This window comes from Dromiciops gliroides, chromosome 3 (genome assembly GCF_019393635.1).
Source record: "Dromiciops gliroides isolate mDroGli1 chromosome 3, mDroGli1.pri, whole genome shotgun sequence".
In the NCBI taxonomy this organism is placed as follows: domain Eukaryota; kingdom Metazoa; phylum Chordata; class Mammalia; order Microbiotheria; family Microbiotheriidae; genus Dromiciops; species Dromiciops gliroides.
The window spans coordinates 307,254,726-307,267,186 of NC_057863.1; the positions used below are offsets into that span (position 1 = coordinate 307,254,726).

General features: G+C 36.0%; 1 protein-coding gene across 3 annotated transcripts in view; it reads right to left on the bottom strand.

Moving 5' to 3' along the window:
- The window catches only part of SENP7 (SUMO specific peptidase 7), a 183,821-nt gene that overhangs the window by 154,863 nt on the left and 16,497 nt on the right, over positions 1–12,461 (bottom strand). For all 3 annotated transcript variants that reach the window (XM_043992005.1, XM_043992004.1, XM_043992006.1), the window contains exon 2: positions 8,212–8,263. In XM_043992005.1, coding sequence (XP_043847940.1) covers positions 8,212–8,244 — 33 coding nt within the window. In that variant the 5' untranslated portion in view covers positions 8,245–8,263. The remainder of the gene's footprint in view (positions 1–8,211; positions 8,264–12,461) is intronic.

Genomic DNA, 12,461 nt, shown 5'->3' on the forward strand with positions numbered 1-12,461 from the left:
AAAAGAGAAAAGGGGGGAAAATTACAAAAAAAAATATTCATAGCAACTCTTTGTGGTGGCTAAGAATTGAGAACCAAAGGAATGTCCATCAATTGAGGAATAATGGAAGAAGCTGTGGTATATGATTGTGGTGGAATGGTCTTGTGCTATAGGAAATGACAAACAGGGTGATCCCAGAAAAACCTGGAAAGACTCATGAACTGATATATAGTGAAGTGAGCAAAGCTGGGAGGACATTGTGCATAGTGATAGCAGTATTGTTCAATGAGCAATTGTGAATGACTTAACTACTCTCAGAAATGCAATGATCCAAGACAATCCCAAGGGACTAATGAAGAAGCTTACTATCCACCCCCATAGAAAGAACTGACCAAAAGAGCACTTGTGGGCTCTACATATATAACCTGGTTGTGGTCTTGTGGAGGGGGGAGGAAAGAGAGGGAAGGAGGGAGAAAAATTTGGAATTCTAAATCTTATGAAAATGAATGTTGAAAACTACCCTTACATGTAACTGGAAAAAATAAAATAAACGTTTGTTGCATGTAAAAAATTTTTTTAATAATTAGAAGGGTGTAAACAGAAGGTGTGGTTATAAGGTGATATTGATGGGACAATACCCCAAATAAACAAAATAAAGGGGCAAGAAAGAAATTGCATGGAAGAAAGGGAAAATTGAACAGAGTGAACTGTCATACACACACAAAAGAGGCATCAAAGAATTATAATAATGGAAGGGAATGGGGCAGCTAGATGGCACAGTGGATAGAGCACTGGCCCTGGAGTCAGGAGTACCTGAGTTCAAATCCGACCTCAGACACTTAACACTTATTAGCTGTGTGACCCTGGGAAAGTCACTTAACCCCAATTGCCTCACTAATAAATAAATAAATAAATAAATAAATAAATAAATGAATGAATGAATGAATAAATAAATAAATAAATAAATAAAGGAAGGGAAGATGGTGGGGGGGGGTGGGAATAGGCAAATATTAAACCTTACTCTCATCAAAGTTGGCTCAAAGAGGAAATAACAAACACACTCAGTTGGATATAGAAATATATCTAACCCTATATGGAAGGGGATAACTGAAGGGGAAGAGGGGACTAATACAAGGGAGGGGATATTGGGGAAGGCAGTGATCATAAGTAAAACACTTCTGAGGAGGGAAAGGGTGGGGGGTAAGAGTGGGGGGGATAAACAGGTGAAAATAGCATGGAGAGAAATAAACAGTTAGTCATAATGATAAATGTGAATGGGATGAACTCACCCATCAAACTGTAGCAAAAAGCAGAATGGATTAAAAACCAAAGTCCTACAATATGTTGTTTACAAGAAACACATTTGAAGCAGAGAGATACACACAGGGTGCATGTAGGGGGCTGGAACAGAATCTATTATGCTTCAGCTGAAGTTAAGAAAGCAGGGGTAGCAATCAGGATTTCAAACAAAGCAAAAACAAAAATAGATCTAATTAAAAGAGATGAAGGAAACTGTATCTTGCTGAAAGGTACCAAAGACAATGAAGTCACACCAATACTTAACATATATGCACCAAATGGTATAGTAAAAAAATTTTTGAAGAAGAGGTTGAATGAGTTACAGGAGGAAATAGATAATATAACTGTCCTAGTAGAGGACCTTAACCTCCCCCTCTCAGAACTGGATAAATCTAACCAAAAAATAAACAAGAAATACTTTAAGGAAATAAAAAAAATTCTTGAAAAGTTGGATATGATAGATCTCTAGAAAAAAATGAATGGAGGGGCAGCTAGGTGGCATAGTGGATAGAGTGCTAGCCCTGGATTCAGGAGGACCTGAGTTCAAATCCGACCTCAGACATTTGATACTTACTAGCTGTGTGACCCTGGGCAAGTCACTTAACCCTCACTGCCCTGCCAAAAAAAAAAGAAAGAAAGAAAGAAAGAAAAAAAATGAATGGGAAATAGAAAGGAATATACCTTCTTCGCAGCAGTACATGGGACCTAAACAAAAACTGACCATGTATTAGGGCATAAAAACCTTACAACAAGATGCAGAAAAGCAGAAATAGTAAACACATCTTTTTCAGACAATAATGCAATAAAAATTATATTCAATAATAGACAATTGAAAGAGAGATTACAAATCAATTGGAAATTAAATAATCTGATCCTAAAAAACAAGTGGATCAAAGAACAAATCATAGAAACAATCAATGATTTCATTAAAGAGAAAGACAATTAGACAACATATCAAAATTTATGGGACGTAGCCAAGGCCATTCTTAGGGGAAAATGTATATCCTTAACTGCTTACATGAATAAAATAGAGAAAAAGCAGATCAATGAATTGGGCGTACAACTGAAAAACTAGAAAATGAACAAAGTAAAAATCCCCAAGTAAACACCAAATTGGCAATCCTGAAAATCAAAGGAGAGATTAATAAAATTGAAAGTAAGAAAACCATTGAATTAATAAACAAAACTAGAAACTGGTTTCATGAAAAAACCAATAAAATAGATAAAGGAAAGAAGAAAACCAAATTACTAGTATCAAAAATAAAAGGGGTGAACTCACCACCAATGAAGAGGAAATTAAGAAAATTATTAGGAACTATTTTGCCCAACTATATGCCAATAGATTTGACAATCTAAATGAAATAGATAAATATCTACAAAAATATAAATTAGCCAGATTAACAGAAGAAAGAAAATATTTAAATAATCCAATTTTAGAAAAAGAAACTGCACAAGCCATCAATGAACTTCCTAAGAAAAAATCCCCAGGACCAGATGGATTCACAAGCAAATTCTACCAAACATTTAAAGAACAATTAATCCCAATACTATATAAATTATTTGAAAAAATAAGTGAAGGAGTGAAGAAGTCTTACAAAGTTCCTTTTATGAGACAAACCAGAAAGAGTTGAAACAGAGAAAGAAAATTATAGATCAATCTCACTAATGACTATCAATGCAAAAATGTTAAGTAAAATATTAGCAAAAAGATTACAGCAATTCATCACAAGGATCACACACCATAATTTATAAATCCCAGTTGGGATTTATACCAGGAATGCAGGGTTGGTTCAATATTGGGAAAACCATCAGCATAATTGACCATATCAATAACGAAACCAACAGACATGATATGATTATTTCAAAAGACACAGAAAAGGTTTTTCACAAAATACAGCACCCATTCCTATTAAAAACACTAGAGAGGGGGGCAGCTAGATGGCGCAGTAGACCACCAGCCCTGGATTCAGAAGTACCTGAGTTCAAATCCGGCCTCAGACACTTAACACTTACTAGCTGTGTGACCCTGGGCAAGTCGCTTAAAAGTCGCCTCACTAAAAAAACAAACAAACAAAAAACACTAGAGAGGGACCGCTAAGTGGCACAGTGGATAAAGCACCAGCCCTGGATTCAGGAGGACCTGAATTCAAATCCAGCCTCAGAGACTTGACACTTACTAGCTGTGTGATTTAACCCTCATTACCCTCCCACACACAAAAAAAAAGACATAGAAAAACACTAGAGAGCATAGGAATAAAAGGAGCTTACCTTAAAATGATAAGTACTATTTATCTAAAACCATCAGCAAGCATTATCTGTAATGGGGATAAGCTAGAATCCTTCCCAATACAATCAGAGGTGAAGCAAGGATGCCCATTACCACCTCTATTATTTAATATTGTACTAGAAATGTAAGCTATAGCAATAAGAGAAGAAAAAGGAATTAAAGGAATTAGAATAGGTAATGAAGAAATGAAACTATCACTCTTTGCCAATGATATGATGTTATACTTTGAAAATTCTAGAGAATGAACTAAAAAGCTACTTCAAATTATTAAAAACTAGCAAAGTTGGGGCAGCTAGGTGGCGCAGTAGATAGAGCACTGGCCCTGGATTCAGGAGGACCTGAGTTCAAATCCAGCCTCAGACATTTGACGCTTACTAGCTGTGTGACCCTGGACAAGTCACTTAACCCCAACTGCTTCAGGGGGAAAAGAAAACCTAGCAAAGTTGCAGGATACAAAATAAACCCACATAAATCATAAGCATTTCTATATATTAGCAACAAATTCCAGCAACAACAGATAGAAAGAGAAATTCCATTTAAAATAACTCTGGCGGCAGTTAGGTGGCACAGTGGATAAGGCACCAGCCTTGGATTCAGGAGGACCTGAGTTCAAACCCAGCCTCAGACACTTACTAGCTGTGTGACCCTGGGCAAGTCACTTAACCCCCATTGCCCTGAAAAAACAAAACAAAAAACAAACAACAACAACAACAACAAAACCTAAAATAACTCTGGCCAACATAAAATACTTGGGAATCTACCTGCCAAAACAAACACAGAAACTAAATGACCAGAACAACAAAACACTTTTCACACAAATAAAGACAGATATAAATAATTAGAAAAATATTAATTACTCATGGGTAGGACAAGCAAATATAATAAAAATGACAGTCTTACCTAAGTTAATTTTCTTATTTAGTGGTTTACCAATCAAACTATTAAAAAAAAAAAAGATTTTATGGATCTAGAAAAAATAAAAGTTCATCTGGAAAAAACAAAAGTTCAAGGACATCATGATATATGAAAAAATACAGAAGAACGTAGTCTAGCAGTACCAGATCTCAAACTGTATTATAAGGCGGTAATAATCAAAACAACCTGGTACTGGCTAAGAAATAGAGGTGGATCAGTGGAATGAAATAGGTACATATTATACTGTAGTAAATGACTATAGTAATCTAGTATATGATAAACCCAAAGATCCAAGATTTTGGAACAGAAACTCATTATTACTGGAAAACAGTACAGTAGAAATTAGGTATAGATCAACATCTCATACTGTATACTAAAATAAGGTCAAAATGGGTACATGATTTACACATAAAGGATAATAGCATAAGCAAATTAAGAGAGTATGGAATCATTTATCTGTCAGATTTATGGGCAGAGAAAGAATTTAGGACCAAAGAAGATACTGTGATGTTTAAAATTGTGTGATCGCCTTAAATTAGAAGCTTTAGCACCAGTCTTTGGGCATTAAACATTTATTAAAGCATACCAGGTATTCACGTGGAGTTCAGAAAGTTAAGAAAAGGCCTCTTTAGCCTAGAGTTCCAGCCTGGTCTGGTTCTTCCTCAAGTCCTCCACCTACTTCAATCACAAACTCCCCAGCAAACTGATTATGGAAGCATTTTATAGGTCTGGAGCATGGGCAGTCCTTACACACTGCTTCAAGCTGTCATTCAAATCCATTGATCACTGGACTTGAAAGTGGTCTCGAGTTAAGTTCAAAGTCTAGCTTCTGAGAACAATACCTTCTTAAGGGCTAGCCAGGTGTGATTACAATCTAGTTAATTTTCAGTAGGCTAATCAGCAGTCAATCACTCTCACTTAATTCAATCAGTTTAGATTAATCTCCAGGTGGGCCTTTGAGTATCTGCAAAATCCCATTATTTTATCACAATATAGAGAGTCCAAAAAATGTAAAATAAATCATTTTTATTACATAAAATTAACAAGTTTTTGTACAAACAAAACTAATGTAACCAAGATTACAAGGGAAGTAGAAAACTGGGAATTTTTAAAACAAATATCTCTAATAAAGGTCTCATTTCTAAAATATAGAGAACTGAGTCAAATTTATAAAAATACAAGTCATTCCACAATTGATATATGGTCAAAGCATATGAACAGGCAAAGAAAATCAAAGCTATCTATAACCATATGAAAAAATTATCTAGATCACTACTGATCAGAGAAATTGCAAATTAAAACAACTCTAAATATCACCTCACACCTATCAGAAGGGCAAATATAACAAAACTGGAAAATATTGGATGTTGGAGGGAATGTGGGAAAAGCTGGGATGCTAACCCACTCACTGTTGGAAGCAGGTTCAGAAGACTTTAAATGCCAGCCTGCAGGTTTGCATTTTATCTTTTTTTCGTGTGTGTGTGTATGTGAGGCAATTGGGGTTAAGTGACTTGCCCAGGGTCACACAGCTAGTAAGTGTTAAGTGTCTGAGGCCGGATTCGAACTCAGGTACTCCTGACTCCAGGGCCGGTGCTCTATCCACTGTACCACCTAGCTGCCCTGCGCCCACTCAGTGTTGATGGAGTTGTGAAAAAAATCCAACCATTCTGGAGAGCAATTTGGAACTATGCCCAAAGGGCCATAAAACTATGCATACCCTTTGATCCAGCAATATCACGGCTAGGTTTATATCCCAAAAACATACCAAAAAAGAGAAAAAGACCTATTTGTACAAAAATATTGATAGAAGCTCTTTTTGTGGTAGCTAAGAATTAGAAATCAAAGGAATGCCCATCAATTGGGGAATGGCTAAACAAGCTGTAGTATATGATGGTGATGGAATATTATTGTGCTATAAGAAAATGACAAGCAGGGGCAGCTAGGTAGCGCATTGGATAGAGCACCAGCCCCGGAGTCAGGAGTACCTGAGTTCAAATCCAGCCTCAGACACTTAACACTTACTAGCTGTGTGACTTTGGGCAAGTCACTTAACCCCAACTGCCTCACTAAAAAAAAAAAAAAAAAGAAAAAGAAATGACAAGCAAGATGATTTTAGAAAGGCCTGGAAAAACTTTTCATTGATATATAGTGAAGAGAGCTGAACCAAGAGAACACTGTGCACAGAGACAGCAATATTGTTTGATGAAGAACTGTGAAAGACTTAATTAACTGTTCTCACAAGACAATGATCCGAGACAATCACAAAGGACTATTGATGAACATACTATCCACCTCCAAAGAAAGAATTTATATTGATGGAACACAGACTGAAGCATTCTATTTTTCACTTTCTTTCATTTTTTGTTTTATTCAAGTTTTCTTATACAAAATGACCAGTATGCTATTGTTTTATATGATTGTACATGTATAACCTATATCTGATTGCTTACCATATCAGGTAGGGGGGAGAAGAGAGACAGAAGGAGGGATAAAAATTGGAACCTAAAACTATAAAAAAAAAATGTTTATTAATTTAAAAAATAAATGAATGAATGAATTTTAAAAGATAAAAATGATAATTTCAAAAATCTGATAAGAATATTTTTTCCCAAAAAAAAGCAACATCCATGCTACTATATAATCAGCCTCATCTCTCATCACTTCTATATAAAACACAATTAGTTGGGGCAACTAGGTGGTACAGTAGATAAAGCACTGGCCCTGGATTCAGGAGACCCGAGTTCAAATCTGGCCTCAGACACTTGACACTTACCTAGCTGTGTGACCCTGGGCAATTCACTTAACCCCATTTGCCTCACACAAAAAAAACCCACAATTAGTCAATTCAACACATATGTATTAAACAATTATGAGAGACGAGAGGCAATAAGGTTTAGTAGATAGAGGAACAATCTTGGAATCACATAGGCCAGGGTTCAAAAGTCCTGCCTCTGCCAACACTTAGCTGTGTGACCATTGGACAAGTCATTTAACTTCTTAATGCTCCAAACAATATGAAGAGTCAATTACAAAAAATTGCCACTCTGCATTTTCTGCATGTATGGAGGGAAATTTCCATAAAGGTAGTCCTCTTCACTAATGAAATCACAATGAAAATCTAGACCGAAAAAAAATAATGTTCAAGGAACTAACATAGGTTGGGGATTACAAAAGCAAAAAAGAGGAATTGTCGCTGCCCTCAAACAGCTCATATTCTATTACAAAAGTTTCATCACCAAAACATTAAAGTATTGTATATCCAGTAAACTCTACAAGTAAAGCAGGATAGTCAAATTTTGAAACATAAAAAAAAGGATTTTCTGGTTCACGGCTGATGCCTCCCAGTATGGAAGACAGAGCCTTGCACATAGTGAAACTTAAATGTTTGTTAAATTCCATATACTTCAAGATTCAGTTAATGGGATGGTTAGTTTTGCTGAACTGCCTTCTTTAACTCTCTTTATTCTTGTAACAAAAGAGAGCTCTCTGGGGAAGAGAGGGATATACTTGGAAATGAGGAGATGTAAAAACAAAATGTATCAATAAACAATTTATTGAACCCTCACTTAAATGAACAGATCTTTCTCTAAGCGTTCCAGTTAATCAAAACTTACTGTATTTTGTTGAAAAATATTTTTTGAAAGGCAAATAGAAAAAATGTTTTCAAAACCACTGACAAAAAGAATTTTAAGGATAATGAACAAGTTAGAAAAGACAAAAGTAATACATACCTCATGGGAATGTGAAGATGAAGACTTTTTCATTTTCCCTCAAATACAGTTTCTATTTAAAAAAAAAGAAAACAAAAAATTACCACTTAAAAATTTAAATAAAAGAAATAAACTGCTAAAATATCTCATATTTGCATAAACTTTTTATTAATTCAGGAATCTATATAACTAACAAGGTATAAGACATATTATATATATATATATATTTTATAGAATCTGAAGCTTGAACTTAAATATTTTTCATTCTACAATAACGTCACATTTTGGTACAGCAACATCTACTGGCAAAATCTCTATACAAGAAAAAAAATGAGTCCTAAGATGAGCTCTTGATTCAGAAAGAAGATTGGAATCACTAAAATAGAATTCTAGAATTTCACAAAGGCAATCCAACCCATTTTCCTCATTTCAATTCTATTCTCAACTCACTGTCCATTTATAATGTCAGATAGAAAGACAGAAAAAAAAAAGAAACCAACATACACAGAAGTTCTATAGGTTATCCAGCAAAATGAATGCATTGAGAAAGGTTCTAGAACACTGAGTTGACACCTGCACCCCTTTGTGGGCATGGATAAAGCTGCAAATTGATAGGCAGATAGATATAGCTTGGTTGCAATCTCCTCATTACTCGAAGGAAAAGTCCCTATTTAGGGGATTCTAGGGACATTTTGAGTATTTGTGTATACCATTTTCTACATAATCCTCAATGACTTCATACCCTCAATATTTTCTGGGGGTGAATTCCATTTTTATCTAATACCATCAGTGTTACGCTCCATTTTTTGTGAGTTAGCAATAGGCACAGAACATTTTAGGCCAATCTTGCAGTTTAGATCTGGGAAATCATTATGGAGAAAATGTAATTTCACATACCACAAACAACATGTTGGTGATTTTTGGTTTTTTAGTTCCTTCTATAATCCTTTTTTAATTGAAAATTTCAATCTATTTACTTTTATATTTTTATTTTGTTTTAAAACCTGCAATTTTATAGGTGTAGGAAATCCTCATGAGGAAATTCCCTCAAACAATGAAGATCAATAACTATTCTGCAATTTGCGGTCTTTTTTTTTTTTTTAAGTGAGGCAATTGGGGTTAAGTGACTTGCCCAGGGTCACACAGCTAGTAAGTGTCAAGTATCTGAGGCCGATTTGAACTCAGGTACTTCTGACTCCAGGGCGGTGCTCTATCCTCTGCGCCACCTAGCTGCCCCCAAAATGTTCATTTCTTAATTTTGACTTATCAAAAGTTTCATCCTTTAAAAAGGCATAAGAAATAAGAAGTGCTTTTTTGGACTTGATTATAAGGAGCAGAAATCATAAGATCCTTAAAAGCACTGTGACCATTCATCTTACAATTTGTGATCAAAAGGAAAACCAGGCATACTTTAACATAATGCTATATTTGAATGAGCAGATTCAGAGTGTTCATATAAAGGATGAGACTAAAATTTAACAAGGGAAGTAATCCCAGGAAGGACAGAGAAAGCTCAAGAAGGAAAAAAATCCCAATAAGGGAAGAAGATAATTTTCTAATGGGGTCTATTCTACTATGGATGAACCAAGACTCATCAGCCAACTTAGATTTTGAAAGACAAACAAGATGAAAACAAACAAAAAAAAAGAAACAAAGAAGAATTTTAAAAAGCATGGTATGGTCCTATAAGAATAGTATCAGGAGCACTAAAACTCAAAATTTGCTAATTGCTGTCTAAAATTGTATTAAAAAGGTTCCCAGTGGGGGGGCAGCTAGGTGGCACAGTGGATAAAGCACTGGCCATGGATTCAGGAGGACCTGAGTTCAAATCCGGCCTCAGACACATTGACACTTACTAGACTGTGGCAAGTCACTTAACCCCCATTGCCTGCCCAAAAAAAAAAAAAGGTACCTAGTTATATTGAGGAAAGATGATCAAAAAAGGATATGCCCACTTCTTGGGGAAAATGGATATAAATTATAGAAATAAGACAAAACTAATCAAGTTTTATTATGCTTCCATTTTATTTGCAAAAGATAAAAAAGTCTTGAGCTTGGAAAGGATAAAATAAAAATAGCCAATAAGACTTGATTATTAAGTCCTAGCAAAATATAAGAATATCTTAGTAAAAGGTGGGATTAATAAACCTAAAGAAATAGTTTCCACAGAGAAAAAACATGGCTTCATTAAGAAAAGGTCTTACCAAATGTAAAAAATTAATTGTTATTTGAGGTTTTTATGACCCCATCTTTTAGCTAGAATTTTTTTAAAAAACCTTGGCACGCACTGGCCTCTAGGGCTCCGCAAAAAGCAGGGTGCTCCACACACTGGTCAAGCCGTCACCATGGTGCTGGCACCTCACGTCATCACCACTCGCCCATGCCTACATGGGCCTGGCAAAATTATAATGATTGGAAGCCCAGTGAGGGCAGTCATGTGACTGTCAAAATGGCCAGCCAATTGGCTGGGGGCTGTGTGTGGTCAGCCTGGGGTCTGCTGGGAAGAAGGGAGATTTTTTTCGACATTCTAGCTTGAATCTGGAAGGCAACAGGACACTGCTGTGTGTTCTCAGCTGATTCCTGGGCAGTTGTGTTGTTCAGGTTGTATAATTTCCCTTTCCCCATTTTATTTCCTTTCCCTTGATCCTACTGATCCTGTTTGTGTTTTTAAGTTCATTCTTGTTAAATAAATCCTGCTGTTTTGAGGGAGGCTGCCAGTCTCCTTCCTTACCCCAATATTGTGGCAAGTCACTTAGCTAACACTCCCCAATTAAAAATTGGTCCCCACACAAGCTAACCTCTTTTCTTTTATATATGGAGTTATGAAATTTGTAGGTATAAGCATACTGTAGAATTTACTTCGATTTTTAGCAAAAGTACAGTCTCTCATTTTAGAAAAGCAGAAGTTATGAACTAGACAGATTAAGAATTGGTAAAATAACCAGACCCAAAGACTAGTCATTAAGAGTTCACTGGCAGGGATAGCTAGGTGGCACAGTGGATAAAGCACCAGCCCTGGATTCAGGAGGACCTGAGTTCAAATCCGGCCACAGGACACTTGACACTCACTAGCTGTGTGACCCTGGGCCAAGTCACTTAAACCCCAATTGCCTCACCAAAAAAAAAGGGTGCATTGCAGCTGTAGAAGATCTCTAATGGAGTCCCTCAGGGAACTGTCCTCAGACAGATGACTTGGAAAAAGCAATTGATGATATACCTGTCAAATCTGCCTATCATGCAAGACTAGGAAGTATGGCCAAGAAATCAACTGACTAAATCAAGATCCAAAAAAGGCAGTTTAAAACCCGGGATCAAAAGAAATGAAAGTAACTAGGGAAAAAGTTCTGAAGGAAAAGCAAACAAGCAAACAAGTACAATTTATCATTTACTTTCAAAAAGCAAGCAGTATATAGGGGCAGCTAGGTGGCGCAGTGGATAGAGCACCGGCCCTGGAGTCAGGAGTACCTGGGTTCAAATCCGGCCTCAGACACTTAACACTTACTAGCTGTGTGACCCTGGGCAAGTCACTTAACCCCAATTGCCTTACTAAAAAAAAAAAAAAAAAAAAAAAAAAAAGCAAGCAGTATAAAATGGCTTCACATAGAATTTTCTTTCTGTGTTCTGTTCTAGGAAATGCTTGTTTCTAATGTTTAAATTTAAAATTAAAACATTTATTTTTAATTAAGTAAATATGGATAAGTTTAAAGCATTTTAAGTTCAAGAAATCAACTTCAAAAGTACAATATGGGGAAGCATGACTAAGATAGTATTTCATCTGAAGATCAATGTGTCTAATTTAAGAGGGTAGCCATAAACTTCAAATGTTGTATTAGACTACACTAAAAGAAGCATAAGATCCAGGAGCAGAGAGATGGTGGACTCACAGGTCTGATCATGTCATCCTATTCAATAAACTACAGTGGCACTGTAACTTCCAGGATTAAATATAAAATCCTCTAGTGATCAAAGCCCTTCATAATCTTGCCCACTCCTACCTTTCCAAGCTTTCCTACACCATACTAACCCCCATATGCTCTGCAATCCAGGGACAGTACCTTCACTGCTGTCCTCATATAAGACACTGCATTTCCAGACTTCAGCATTTTCACCAGCTATCTCTCAGGCCTGGAATTCCTCATCTCCATCTCCTGACTTTCTTCAAGTCCCAGATGTCATACTTTCTTTCTTTCTTTCTTTTTTTGGTTATACAGTACAATCATGTTAAACATATTTCCACACTAGCCATGTTGTAAGAGGAGAATTAGAACAAA